This window comes from Rutilus rutilus (assembly GCF_951802725.1).
Source record: "Rutilus rutilus genome assembly, chromosome: 18".
Classification (NCBI taxonomy): Eukaryota; Metazoa; Chordata; class Actinopteri; order Cypriniformes; family Leuciscidae; genus Rutilus; species Rutilus rutilus.
The window spans coordinates 12,614,497-12,630,141 of record NC_140231.1 but is presented as its reverse complement, the minus strand read 5'-3'; the positions used below and the strand labels follow the sequence as shown (position 1 = coordinate 12,630,141).

Here is a 15,645-nt window from a genome sequence, read left to right as displayed (position 1 = left end):
TAAATATGAATACAAACTTTAATAGTCTCTCAATGATACTAAAATAACACTTTTTTTCAAATCACATCTGTTTGATTAAGCTGATACATTTACTGTGAATTTAAACGTAATTAAATGATGCATGTATGATGTTTGTAACAAAAACCAGATTAACATAATTTTTTCAAAACATGTCAATCTCATTGGAAGCTCTGTTAACATGCATGTGGGTCAAATCTTTAAAGAAAAAGACAGATTTGTTATGGAAGACTCCAAAGACTTTTTTTTTTTTTAAGTCAATGGTCTCTTAAACAACTAAAGCCTAATTAAAAGCACTAGAGAACAAGAAATTGTAATTTTATTTTGGTGAGATAGTTAATGGATGAATTAATGCTTTAAACAAAGCACAAAGCACTCATGAATAAAAGTGAGCTCACAGAGCTGTATTCGAATTTCCCCCAATTCAAGCTTAAATATGAAATATGAATATGAAATACTTCCAAAGTAATAATAATAATAAAAAATAAAACTAGATTCATGCATCAGTTTACCATTTACGCAATTGACGTTTGTACGCAACAGATCTGATTATATGTATTGTATATTCACACAAATGGATATTCAAGTATATATTATATCCATTTGGTTTAGAAATTGCCATGGTGACTAAGATGGAGGACATCTGACACAAGACATACACAAATGTACAATTTTATCATACAATTATGAATTACAATACCAGTAGTGCTTATGTTAATCAAATGTGTTTAAATTTAAATGCAAAATTAGTGTAACCAGCACAAACAGATCTAAGATAATCAGAGCCACAGTGGAAAAATATACATAAATGATAAAAAAACAAAATGCATATATGATTGAAAAATCATGCAGTTTGGCTTGAAGAACAACAATGGTGCATTATGTTTTGGTTTTGGATATAACATGTATATTTAGCATATAAAGCCAAGCCCGTGGCTCCTGTGGCACATTCTTACTAGCGCAAACGCTAGACAGAAACATGACTTCTGGCAACAGGCATACATATACGAACACCTTTACACACACACACATTCCCTGACACATTTCTTCACGCGTACAGTTCTCTCTTGGTCTAAAATAAACACAAAGATAAACCACACTTGACATTATCTTCAGTTCTTGCTACCTCTTACATAGTGTCGTTCATTAGAAACCTGTTGCTTCATACGCCATCGTAACGTTCAGCCGTAACTTACGACTCATTGCCCACCTCTCAACGCTTGTCATCCACTGTAGCGAGCTGTCTATGCTATTCTCTTATCAGTCTGAAACTGATCTGCAGTCTGTGCCAGCCATTATCAAAGGCGTCTACTGAGCTGGGTGCTCCATCAGCGTAAAAGACAGCCTGTCAGGGCATCATGGGATTGATTGTTGCGGCTGGAGTAAGAGGCCCAGGAGACATGAGCCGAGCCTCAAGCCGAGTAAGCAGTTTGCAGTGCGTCCATTTTCAATGAGGAGAGGCAAGGTCAAACCTCACTTCCCCAGTGCATCCTTCCAATACTGTGCTTGCTTATGTCCAATCCATTCGCTCTACTGTTTGGATGAAAGCGTTTGGTCATGCTAAAGTTTAGCAGTTTATAATAATACAGTGTTTTCAGCACAATTATATTAAGGCTCCATTAGTTTTAGTGCTTCGCCCAACAACCCACTGACCTACTTGTAATGTCGCTTTTCCATTTATATTGGAATGATACTGTGATATTCCCATCACAACACTAAAGGTGCAGTCACATTAGCGAAATTCCGAATTACATTGAAATAACTGGATATTGCCCACAAAAATTCATCAAACAACAGTAAATGTGACCGTACCTTAAGCCCAATATCCCATTCACTCGAAGTTGGCAGTGTGAGAGATTATTTACAAATTTACTGCAATGGCAGCAGTTCATTGGCTTAAACCTGAGCTGGAAAACATGATTCAGCTGCATGTTTGGTTGACTAGGTAGAGCACAAGCCGTGTATACAGAGATATAGTGATGAGGAGGGAAAACGAGCAGTGAGAACAAGCAGCATTATAGTACAGTATAGCACCTGGGGATGTCAAAAGCCACAGAAAGCTTTGTACAAAATCACACAGTTTTTACGCTGTTATAAAAAAAGAGTAATAAAACACATTGTAAACAGTCTGAGAATGACGGGGAGAACAACAAAAGCAAGAAATTGAGGGCCTGGAATGTTGTATTATCCAATGATTGGACCCCAAACACAGGTTTTTAGTTTGAGTTTTTGTGCATTTGTGTCTTGGGAGAGAGCGATTGTGTGAGCACAGCGTTTGAGGTAAAATCTCTCGATAACCATAAAATCACAAGCAGCCTAGCGGACGATTTGATTGACTATTCTTCTTGTTTCTAAGGCCTAGTTCCACACACACATTCTATGTGAATTTCTGTGTACGTGTCTGTAAACAATCAAATTGTGTGCATACGTGAGAGTGCATCTTCCACAAAACGGCTCGTGATCGTAACATATATATGATTTGGATGTTGTGTTTTGCATTTTGTTTTGTTCCCGTCAGCGTTACAATGTACACGTGAGAGTGTATTACTAATTCTGACGTTGGTGTGGATTAGAGATACTGCTGGTATAAGATTTCACAGGGCTTAGTATACTTAGTAGTGTAAGGGAATCTATGAAATCACGACTTTATAAACACAAGACGCACACGTTCTAGAAATATTCGGTGTGTCTGAGCATTCCTACGATACACCAGTTAGATTTGGCACATCATGAACAATCCTTTCGTTTCCTAGAAGGCTCTGAAGCTTGACGCCCGACGCGATTACGACGCAGAGCGCAACTTGCCGACTCTCGGTTGAGGGACGTATCTCTTCTTCGCTTACATCTGTACATTTTCTTTCTGAAGTGCAGCTGCTGCTGTCATGCGTTGTGGAGTGAGCGGTTGAAGTAGATGTGAAGAGGGTGAGAAGATTGTACGAGTGTGAAGGCAGGACTCTTTTGAGACTTGAAAAACAACCACGTTTAACCAGTGCGGCCCACAAACCGATCAACGACACAAGGCGACCGTCAAATACATAGCCTGCGCGCTCTGTTCAGAGTAAGAGACACATTGGGATAAGTGCTTGGGAACCAGTGCATCCCTAACGTTTGGTTACCGCTATATGTGTCCTTGTTTATGAAAGCTCTCACTTTTCTAGCACAATCTCCTCATATTTGGGCGGAGGATCGCTGTAGGGGGCTGTCGTCTCATCGCTGCTGCTCTCCAAGTGGCCGGTGACTTCCTCGTAGGATGGCGGCGGGGTCGCACCGGACAGATGGGAAGCTACGGACAAGGACGAATCTTGTACGTACAGGGAGCGATTGTTCTGCGAATGGCCGGCGTGATGATGGGCGTCTTGTGCGGTGACTGAAGCCCCGCCTCTCTCGGCGCCGCTGACCACCACGCTGGGCCTGTCATTGGCGTGAGAGTTCTCTGAGTGCGTGGGAGGTTCGCGGTGCACCAGGATGCGCGGGAGGCTGCGGGCGTTCCGGTTGGCCAGATAGCGGTTCTGGGTGTAGGCCGGACGCCGGCGCGTGGCTTTCTGCAGTTGACAGCGCCAGAGGAGGAAGAGCGCGATGATGATGAGAAGGGCCAAGCCCAGAAGGGGCACCACCATGTACACAGTGTCCGAGCGCTCCGAATCGGCATTGCTGTTCACTGTGTAGATGCTGCGGTTTTTCCAGAACTCCATCTATGAATGAAGGGATAGCCACTTTTACACATTGTTAAATTGCAGTGGCCTTCTGTGTTTTATACACTTATAGCATTCACACACCACCACCAGAACGCCATTAAAACTCAATCGGATGTCATTTGCTTTAACCAAATGTGCCTCAGTAAAGTTTGAAAAATAGCAGAGCAAAATTTCAATTTGACAAAAATTTTTCTATAAAACAACCATTTCTTAAGGATGACACATTTTTACATCCCAGGGTCTACAACTAACAGATTTACATGTTTTCTTTTGTTATATTGTTTTACCCTTGTCACAGACTGAGACTTTTAATTGTAAACTATAAAAATGTGTTTAACAAAAAGAAAGAAAAAATAATTTATCTAATCAAAGATTTCTTATTCATTGGTTTTTTTTGTTTTTTGGTCCCACAGTTGTGGCATCTTTTCCACCATTTTTTTAGTGTTATTTTTTACGTCCAGTTTTTCAGTGGACTTGGTTCCGGTATTTTCCTAAGAACTGAGATTTTTTTTTAAATGCTTTGTTTAAGAGTTATAAGCCATAAACCAAACTAACCGGCTCTGAGGTGAATCACAACAGTGTAACCTTTGATCTAAAGCAAAGACGTACAAGACTGTGGACTTAACAACTTTAATATATATATATATATATATATGTATATATATATATATATATTAGTGCTGTCAAATCGATTAATTGCGATTAATCGCATCTAACATAAAATATATGTGTGTATATATATTATAAATATGTCTGTGTATAGTGTATAAATATACTGTATACACACACACACACATATATAATATATATATATATATATACACACACATGCACACACATACAGTACAGACATATACAGTATATAGTATATAAATATAATATACACAAATATAATCACAAACTTTTATGTATCGTGATTAATTGATTTGATGGGTTTATACATATATATATATATATATATATATATATAGATAGATAGATAGATAGATAGATAGATAGATAGATAGATAGATAGATAGATAGATAGATAGATAGATAGATAGATAGATAGATAGACTGACTATTGCGTAATTTCCAGTGGAGAGTAGTTCTTTTGGCTCGATTTTTTTGTTGCGATTCTCTGATTGGTGGAGATTCATGGGTATTGTACTTTGTCACCAGAAATTCCACTATTGTACACAATTATTTAAAAAAATATTAAGTTGAAATGATGCAGGCCGATGACTTCAATAAAACCATCGATTAATATCATCATAGCTCACAGCAAGTATGTCTTATGATTTATACGTTTTTGTTAAAAAACAATTTCCCTATGGAGGAAATGAATGGGATTTTTACTCCTGGAACCCAAATGCTGCACTCTAGTTTGGCCTTAAGCTAAAAGATAGTGTACTTGTTTACCAAGGAGACAACAGACTCAGAAAACAAACACCATATATTACGGAAAATATTTCTAAATCTTCATTTCCAATCGAACTGTAATTTTGGTTAAAGTTAAATATTACTTACTTTTGTATATTTAGCATTTAGCATGTATTGTGAAAAGCACTATACAAATAACTGTGAATAAAATGCTAGCTATGAAATTAGTCCTAACTAGACCAAAGATTTGCCCATTTTATACCAAAAATGTTTAAAATATCATTTACTTTCCATCACAGAATGCCATTAAAACCAAAGTAATTTAAGATGAAAGAAGTGATGGATTTAAGAAGTGATGGAAATGGAACAGTAAAGTTTTTTCTTTTTACAGAAGACAACATTATCGAAGCGATCCCCATTCACACGGATCTGCAAGAATGACTAATAACGCTGTATTATGCATGCCAGACAAGTAGTTGGCGATGTCACTTTGTATAGAAAGACTAGCGCCTGCGCTCATACGCATTATTTTACCACAGTGCACTCGAGCCGAACGCACATGCCTATAGCAACAAATTACATATAATTTATCATTTTTTGTCCGATTGTAATTCTAAGGATGTTAATCTTGATAATACTCAACTGTATTTTTTGCTGCATCAAATTGCATCTTCACAAAGCCAGAAACATTCACTGTAATCCCAGTTTTAGAATGTTCTCCTCTGATATAAAGTCCCGTTTTACTTCCTTTAAGAACGTGTCAAAACCTTTGAACACAAAGTCTTCGAAAACATGCATCATCATCAGTCTGATGTATGGAACCTTTCATTTTTCATGATGACAAAATGTTATGTGTTGATTTGTGTAATTCTTATAACCACTTGTGATAATGTCTGTATGCACCCCCCCCCCCCTCTTTTTTTTCTTCTTACTGTTAATATCTGTATCCTTTCATTTGCAAAAACACATAATAACCTACATATGTGCATGACATCACCGTTTTCACAGATTCGCGTTTTTGTAGTTTACACGGAGATGATAAGGTTGTCGTTTTCAAAAGTTTGCATTTTTAGGCCACCAAAACGCCGTTGTCGTGTAAATGAACGGCCAAAACGCATAAAAAGTCTTCTGTTTTTAGTTAAAAATGGTGTCGTGTATGGACCGTACACAGGGGCCGTCCCTTAGATAGAAATGTTCATGACTTTCTAAAAAAAAAAAAGAGAGGCAAAAGTGTGTTTTAAGTTTCAGTTAAGTGAGTTTTTTTTTTTATAAATCCACAGGGCCAAAAGTGCCAATAGTAATACCTAATAAAACACCCACTTATAATAGATCTGTAAGTCACGTTGGCCTCAAGTAAACAAAGTGACATAATTGCATTGATTCCAAAGAACTTTGCGACAGGCTCAAATTCTACGCCAGCAGATTTCTTATGTAAAATCCTCCAAACATTGCAAGTCCTTGTTCACACACAACCATAATAAAGCATTATCTCAGCCAGCAAATTGCCAGAACTGATTTGCTGGCATTTCGACAACAGGCCTCTGAAAGGAACAACCTGTATGTGTGAAAGCACCTAATATCAGAACAATGGTACAATAGACTTGCAATATTGTTAACTTGCATGGCAAACCAAAAAAAAAAACACACACACACAAATATAAACACAGGAAATTGAATTGTTTAAAGCTTTTGCTAGTAAAGACAGTATTTACCGTTTGCTCCTTATTTTCAAACACTTCATTGGCCTCCTCAAAGCTGCAGCTCTCTTCGGCACATTCCCTCTCAATGTTGCCCGGCCGGAGCTCCTCCAGGAAACCATTATCCCGTGGAAAACGTTTGAGGAGAGAGTTTGCATCCTTGCCATCTAGAAACGCTGAGAGATTAAAAGACATCTGTATGTTTTAGCTACTGGGAGCAAAGGTGTTTCTACGTTTGTTCTGTTGTGTATATGTAGTTTACGTAAGTTCATGCCTTTGCCGATGGATAAGGCTTGTCAAATACATAAAATCAAAACGGTCTTATGTCGTTCCCATAAAATGTGCAATTACTTATAGAAAAAAATCAATTTTTTGCCATTATTCTAAGAATGATTTTCTATCCATTAATCATTTCATTCATTTTCCATCAATCAAACAGTCCTACATACAACACCAGAGAGAAGTTAGTTCAACTCAAATTTTCAAGGCAACCGACCGCACAGAATTTTTGAGTTGAAGATATCAACTTAATTTTTTAAGTTTTGAAGAACTACAATTATTAAGTTGTGTCAGCTAAGTTTTTCAAGTTCTGACAACTACGTTTTTTTAATTCAAGTTACTGGAACTTTCAAGTCTGCATTTTTACCAGTAGATTCAGTTATGACATTATGATTAAACATTATGAGGTAAAAAACTTCTTCTTTTTTTAAATTAAACATATGCACAGATGAATTGTTCACAATACAACATGATAAACATGCATCTAGAAAACAGAATTTTCAGTAACACTTTAGTTTAGGGTCCAATTCTCACAATTAACTAGTTGCTTATTAGCATGCATATTACTAGGATATCGGGTGTTTATTAATACTTATAAAGCACTTAAATGCCTTATTTTGCATGATGATATATTCTACATCTGTTAATCCTTCCCAATACCTAAGCTTAACAACTACTTTACTTACTATTAATAAGCAGTAATTAGGAGTTTATTGAGGCAAAATGTCATAGTTAATAGTTAGTTAATAGTGAGAATTGGACCCTAAAGTGTGACTGAATTTTTATTCATTATTTTAGAAACATTATTTTATTTTATTTTAATTTATTCTATTACCTAAATTAATATGCATCAATTTGTAATATGGGTCAATGCTGAAAGAGTACAGCAGGGCTTCAGAAGAGCAACAGGAACCCAAAGAACTTTGACACACCATCTATTACATCAAGGTTTTGTGTCATTTAACAAAGCGCCAAGAACTGAATGTTCTGTTCTTGACGCCTGGGAAAGTTCCTGGGAAAACTTTTTTTTTTTTGATCGTGGAACAAAATTCCTGTTCAAAAATGTAGTCCTAACCATATCCCTACCCCTAAACCTATCCCTACCCATACGTTATCCCTAAAATCAGATGACTGACAGGTGAAAAACACTGATAGAAGAAGCACCTAACCTAAACCTAAACTTGACACTTGTCCCTCAAATCTGATTGGTTGATTGTTCATCTTTGAACATGTTGCACTTGTTGAAATCAGGTTTTTGCTCAAGGGCTGCTGGGTTATTTTTAGATCAGACCAATCTGAATGTACCATATCAGTGTTTCAAGATGAAGTTGTTGAAATCTGGCACTTACCTGCTGCCATACTACCACAAGAGAACTCAATCTGAAGTATTTTGACCTGGGCAGAAGAAAATATGCATTTAAAGCGTTGAAAAAAGCTCTCTTACGTGCATACCTGTTGTTATTCATCATAATTACGGCATAGGCTTTGCTCACAATATTCTAAAATGTCACATAAACAGAAGACTGCTATCTGATGATCTCACTAAATAAATCTATAAGCCCTTGCATCTAAAGATGTGCAGATGGGGGAGGGAGAAGGGGCGGGGGAGGAGGTTCCCATAGTAACGGAGCGGGTAGATAGAGAGATGCGCGAGCTAAATTTATATCACTCGTGCTCGAGCTCACTCCTTAACGAATTAATTTAATTCGAAAGTTACTATCGCTTTGTCACATGCGAAAAATATCAGCCCAGCGTAATTTCACCTTTAACGTTATCTTGAAAGCGCGTCAAATAAAAAAAATAAAAGACATAATAACACGACTAATGCAAAGCATACTTAAAATGCTAGATGTAAAATAGATTTTCTTTTATTTAAAAGTGCAAAGGTTTTAATTAAATATTGACTAAACAATTCGCTGTAATTACAGCCATTACTAAAGCCATTCTTTATAGCTTTCTTAAAAGCAAATAAAATATTAATAAGAGACACATATTCAATTTGACTGACTATAGTCCTTAGATGGGATCTCTGTGTGATTTAAGAGGTTTATTTATAGCGATTTTTTTAGTTGCCATGGAACGAAAGAAAATAACGTGTACATTTGTAACTCGGGAGGGGGAGACGCAAAATAATAATAAAGCGTACCTTCCAGGCTGTAGCAATTGCTAGTCCATTCCATCCCTGTTTCCAACGAGGGAGCAGCACACACATGAGTCATGGATGCCCTTTGATTGACATGCGGATGGGCCAATAGGAGTCACGGATTCCCCCTGATTGTCCAATGAAATTCCATTGTTGATTTCGTACACGCAAAGTCATACTTCTAAACTGGGTAGTGTAGTCTGTGCGCACGTATACAGTCCTCCGAAATAGTTTCAAGAAACCGGTGCGTAATTTTGCATAGACGTTAATGTTTTATTCTTATCGTCATGAACGCGGAGGGCAAACAAGTGATATTTTAATTAGAGAAAGAGCATGATATCGGGATAGAGTCAAGACTCAGGGGTCCCTGTTGATGCCACGCCTTGTATTAAAAGACAGCATTACCCATAATGCCGAACCGCTCTTCTTTAACTCTAGCCGCTTGTGATGGAGCCGTGTATGGCAGGCTGAATTGGCATATAAAACTATGGTTTGCCTATCCATAAATATATTTTAGATAGTTACAATTTTTTCCCACAAGGTGGGAGTGTTGTTTTGTATTATGAGATCTGTGATGGTGAAATCCTGCTGTTTTCAGTTATGAGCGCCAATCCATTATGTATATTGTTTGTACTGTACATGTATATGTATATTTATTTGTGTGCATGTTTCAGATAAAGTAATTTTGCAGTAAGAATGTTAATTCCAGATATCTACATTGAAGATATCTCAGAAAGAAAATCAATTGAGATATCCATAATTAAATTGTAGATTTCTTTAAATGAGTTTTAACTCCACTTCACGGTATTTATTATTAAGTTCTGCCTAGGCTATATAGTCAAAAATACAATTCAAGGTATCTAGGCCTAATTGTAATTAGACTAGTAATACATTACTTTGAGATATCTAAAAATGTATTATGATATCTTTAATGATAAAGAATGAAAGTTTTCTTAAATTTGAATTATGACTAACACAGTTAGAGATATCTCGAGTTATATTTTTTTACTAGTGGTAATTCAATTAGATATCTCCAATTTAAATATCACTAGTAAAATTGTAATTTGAGATATCTCTCATTAGAATTATGCCTAGTACAAAATCAATTATAGATATCTTTCATTACAATTTCTACTAGTCAAAACTCATTTGCAGATATCAGAAAATATTTTTCAATGGAAGCATGACTAGTCAAAATAACATTGTAGATATCTTCAATACATATTATGACTAGTCAAAATTGCTGAATACATAACTGCAATTGAAATTTGGACTAGTCAAAACTAAATTATGACTAGTAAAGCCAGGGGTATTTAATTCTAAAATGATTTGCCATACTAGTACAAAATTAATTATATCTTTAATTACAATTTCTACTAGTCAAAGCTTATTTGTAGATATCAGAAAATATTTTTTCAATGGAAGTCAATGGAGTAATATAACCAGTCAAAATAGCATAGATATCTCGAATGTACGTACATTATGACTATTCAAAATAACATTGTGGATAATCTTCAAAGCATATATAGATATCTTAATATCAATTACGACGAGTCAAAATTGCACCTGGAATTGGATTTTTGACTAGTCAAAACTAAATTACGACTGGTAGAACGAGGGATATTAAATGCTAAAACAGCTTGCCACAGCAGATTTTTGTAATATCAGTATGTCACAAGGCTGCAAAATGACATTTAAACTCACCTTTAAATGTAACAACCAATTTGGGCTGACCATCCTAAATGTCCACCAAACTTTTGAAGTTTTCAGTAACTAAATGATGTATATTAGACATTTTGTACTGAATCTTAATTCTGTTAGACTGCTTGAAGATAAGAGAGCGAAGGTTTTACTTTAAAGTACATTTTAAATCATTATGTTTGTCATGTCATCTTTTGCGCTTTAAAGTATTTGATGCGTTGACTAACATACTAAAGCACGTGATTATAATTGTTACTGTAGTCTGTTATTTGAAAGTTAATATAGTGCAAATTCATCACTACAAATGTGTACTACAAATATATTTAAAGACATGCAATACAAGTTTCAAAAAAGGACATTAAAGTAGCCTATGTTTCAGTTTATCATAAATGACTGTCAGTTCAGCAGTACACTTCAGCCATATTTCAATAATAAACTATAATACGTTTTCATTTAATTGTAAATAACACGCAATTAAGTGTCAGAAAACATTACATTCAGTTTGCACGTTTATTCCTTTAAAGTAAATTATTTCTGTAATTAATACTCATTTTAAAATATTCTAAGGGTTTGCATGCTTCTATCATGTCACTTTTTAATGGAATTATTATTATTCAATAAGCACTTTTTGGCAGGTCTTGAAAAAGATTTGTCAGGGGAAATGAAAGCTAGAAAACAGATGTTTAATTTATAAAGAACAAACATATTGAAAGCAAACCGTGGCTTTTTGATACTGTGTCCTCCTATATATAAAAGAAACTGCTTTTTTCTCCTATATCTATTCATAGATAAGCAGAGCCATCAAGTAAGGTCTCTGTTGACTCTAGGACTTTACAGAAAGAGTCCAATCTTGAACATCAGACATTCTTAGGAGGACATTGTCATTGCGGACAGTGCCCTTTATCAAACCTCTTTTGTTTGAAACATGGACAAACAGCAGAGCCCCTTCTAGTCAACAGATAGTGTCAGAGAACATCAAAGGACGCGAGCCAGTTCAAAAAAGAGACCAGATCCCAAACAGACAAGGTTTGCACTCATTTAAATAGATTTTATTCTTATAGTCAAAAGTACAAAAGTAGAAAAATATGCCATAAATACATATATACATTAAAGTACACGAATCATAAGTTAAGGATGGGTAATAGAATACAAATAGAATTTTATATACAAAAGAAGGTAAGAATCCTGAGATCGATCTAAAACAACAATTCCCAATGTGGGAATGCATTTTCTCTGTTCCTAACAGGAAATACATTTACGCAAGCCTCGTGTAACTGGTGTTTCCTGCATAAAACAATCAGTAAAATCATTCTGCTTGTGCTTTAGATGCTCATAAGACAGGACCATGTCCATGCACTGAATTATTGATGGCACGACTTCTCTAATAGAGCGCGATGTGGCGTTATCCAGTGTCTATGTTAAATTTATGAACTTTCCCTCAGCGTAAAGTCACATTTGCAGAGACGGCGGGTGAGGTGGAACTCTCAGTTGTAACTGGTGAAGTGACTGTTAAGTTTAAGACACTCGTCGTCGTCCCTGTCGTCATCTTCATCACAGCTGTCCTCCTCCTCCTCCTCCTCCTCGCTGTCTGACTCATCGTAGAAGTTAATGGTGGCCTGCACTGGGAAATTTCGGAGCAGGGACTCGCCGTCGCTGAAGAGGTAGTCGAAGGATTTCGATCTGGGCCAGTACAGCCTAATGTGTGAAGAAATAAATTGGTAAATACACTGGAAAAATATTGGAATACAAAGAATAAAGCAATTAAAAAAAAATTTAATTTAAGTTGAAATTACTTAATCATCCAAGTTGATTACTTAAATATTTAAGGCAGCGATTTTATTTACAGTGAAAGTATGCAAATAGAGCAAGGAAATGCATTTTTCAGCATGGTAAAATAAGCCTTATTTGGAACAGATTAGGGTTTTAGGGCTAAAAGAAAATCGTGTTACAAAACAAAACCATTGCTCAAGCAAAATGAAATGTGCACTGACCTGACAGGGTGCTGGAAAGATTGCATCTTGCCATCTGTTGTAGTGTTACTGGGCACTTCTGGCCTGGAGTAAGGCTGGAAAGAGTGAGAAAAGACGTGTAAGACCGCATGCACAAAAACACAACTCAAACAATGCTTCCTGTCCAGTGTTTATGAGGTGATATCACTGCCAGCTTCGTGGGTGTATAACACCCTGGGCAGGATGCGAAAGCTGTGACATGGAGGGTGTCAGGCTAAAGTGTTTGTGGGAAACTGGCTCCAACTCCCTTTCCCAAACCTAGCAAGAGGTGTCTGCTTAAATCTTGGCAAGCGAGTTAGCGCTTGCTCTCTGGGAGCTGTTTTCCCCTACACCTCGTCGCTGGGCACAGACTCAGTGTTCACACTCAGACAGTGGTGCCATATGGCTGAGTGTCTCAGTGCTAGAACTGCTCTCAGTTTGCCTTTGCAATGGCTCTGTGGCAATGAAACAGCTCCACGGTCGCACCTTCTGCGGTGCCTAATGCTCACCACATGCCTGTCTGTCACCTTAAAGCTACCTGATGCTGCTTTTTAAAAAAAACATGTAGCCTGATGTTATCACAAATTTGTATCTTTAGTCATAAATAATGCCGTTCAGACAACACAATATTTTGAGTTTATTTATTAAATCAATCTCCTTTATTGTATTAATTTCAATGAACTCAAAATTTTAAGGCAACCAGGCAGCCAACTTACTTTTTTAGGTTAAACCAACAATCATTTTTTTAACAGCGTAATAAATAGCACTGTGGTGGCAGGAATTCATTACGGTATCATGTGTTTAATAACATTCCTAAACAGATGGAAATTCCATTGAAATATTGCAGTGGTGGAAAAACTTACACAAGCCAGCTTGGTTTTCCGGCATTCAGTTTGAGCATCTTTTCTGGTCACGAGCCACGGTCTCCACAGGGAAGCTGGGCTGTGGAACGAATATGATAGTAATATTTTAGCTGTGCATTTAACAGTCAACTTTTCAATTAAGAATAGAACAAAACAAAATAGAATAGAATAGAATAGAATAGAATAGAATAGAATAGAATAGAATAGAATAGAATAGAATAGAATAGAATGCTCACCTGCTGGACTGCTGGATCTTAGTGTTCATAGTATTGGAAAGAGGAGCGGCAAAGCACACGGAATTCATCTTTCTCTTTCTCTCTTTTTCTTGGCGATAGTCCCAAATAGTCCTGTTTTTGGAAGATCTCCGAGCGATGTGCGCTGTGGATGAGTCGAAGTGAATGGATGAAGGAGATTCGCTCTCGGGGTTTATATGGAGCTGGTGATGCAGGGGCGGGGCTGGGCGATGGTGCCGCTGATGCCAAATGATCGGAGGTTGTTTTGAGAGGGGGTTTGGTGCTGTTTGCCAAATGATTGGGATATAGACTGCTATGGACATTTTGGTGCGAAGACTTCTCCAGTTGTATAAACAGTGCGCCCCAGCGTGAGGGTGAGAAATCTGGTACCGTGAGGTTATTGCAACAACACGGAGGGGCAAACTTGCACACCATCTGCGAGAAAGACGACGGGGGGGCGACACAGGACTGCGACCATATATAATATAGTTAGTTAGTTAGGTTTCGTGGCTACATTAAATTAAGGAGTAGGCAATACGCAGTCGTGATCACAAGATCAAAAAGTGTGTCCTACCTTTGCTGTAGAGTAGACTATTCCCCAGACTATATAGGCTATGGAAAGACAAAGTAGCCTAGATCGATTTAAAAATCTTTTTACATTTTTTGTTGACATAAAATTGTATTAAAATTTTTTTTGGGGGGTTAGGCTGTTAAAATAAAATACTGGCCCCAAGTTATTTTGTTAGGTAACCCTGTTACCATTTTGATTTTGTACTGTAGGCCTATAGATAGCAACCGTTTGATTACTAAAAACTAAATGTTAGAAATAATATTAAGCGTTAAATTGGCTATAGGGCCTACAATGTAGGCTAGTGTCGAATGCTTGTAGGCTTACCCTGTTGTTTTTTAAATGCAGGTAATTATAGGCCTTTATTTAGCTAGTTTGTAGATAGTAGCCTACAACGCAATTTATAACACTCAAATTCATCCTTTAAATCATAGAGTGTTATCATAAATAAAGAAAAAATCTTTATTTTAAAATGAACCTTTAGAAGTAGGCCTATACAGGCTACATTTTGATTTTCTAATGACCCGTCTCTGCTGTCTGTTGATTCTTTAATTACTGCATTCGACAGCTGATCTGAAAACAGCTCTTAACTTAAACACTTGCAGGAGTCATCAAAAGCTGAAGAACTGAAGCCGATCCGCGGTCAGTCCGAGCGCGTCTCGCGCTGTTTGTCTAAAAGCACGCGTTCACACTTCAGCCCGTTAAGAAGGGTGCAAAATATCTCACTAAAGCGAATTTAATGAGGTCCTAATAGGGGCTTGATGGACTTCGTCGCTCCATTTGGAGGAGCAAATTTGCGAGTCTGCGTCACTCCGACCTCCTATAGAGCCAGCAAACTGACCCGCGTCAGGCAAAAGGCACAAATGGACAACGCAAGATAGCGACGAGCTATTGCTTAAACATACTGTTGAGATTACAGATAATGCGATTCAATCAATTAACGGTTGTGTTTTCGTTCACTTTACTAATCTAATTAGTAAAAGAGGTGAAAGGCAAACGCCGTCTTGCAAATAGCCTAGATGATACAAAGTTAATTCCTTCCAAGTCATTATGAAAGGCTATAGGCCTATATTGTAAATAGCATTGGCTATAGCTATT

General features: G+C 37.0%; 2 protein-coding genes across 2 annotated transcripts; both read right to left on the bottom strand.

The window, feature by feature from the left end:
- Positions 1-344: 344 nt before the first annotated feature.
- Positions 345-9,583, bottom strand: LOC311277461 (transmembrane gamma-carboxyglutamic acid protein 3-like). The gene is made up of 4 exons (XM_084387771.1): positions 9,198-9,583; positions 8,401-8,446; positions 6,788-6,948; positions 345-3,710 (listed from the first exon to the last, which is right to left on the bottom strand). Exons 1-4 carry the CDS (start codon positions 9,261-9,263, stop codon positions 3,165-3,167), a joined length of 819 nt encoding a protein of 272 aa, XP_084243897.1. The 5' UTR covers positions 9,264-9,583; the 3' UTR covers positions 345-3,164.
- Positions 9,584-11,925: 2,342 nt separating this feature from the next.
- Positions 11,926-14,144, bottom strand: ripply1 (ripply transcriptional repressor 1). The gene is made up of 4 exons (XM_084386406.1): positions 13,983-14,144; positions 13,747-13,825; positions 12,887-12,960; positions 11,926-12,590 (listed from the first exon to the last, which is right to left on the bottom strand). The coding sequence occupies exons 1-4, from the start codon at positions 14,048-14,050 to the stop codon at positions 12,380-12,382; spliced, it is 432 nt and encodes a 143-aa protein (XP_084242532.1). The 5' UTR covers positions 14,051-14,144; the 3' UTR covers positions 11,926-12,379.
- Positions 14,145-15,645: the final 1,501 nt, after the last annotated feature.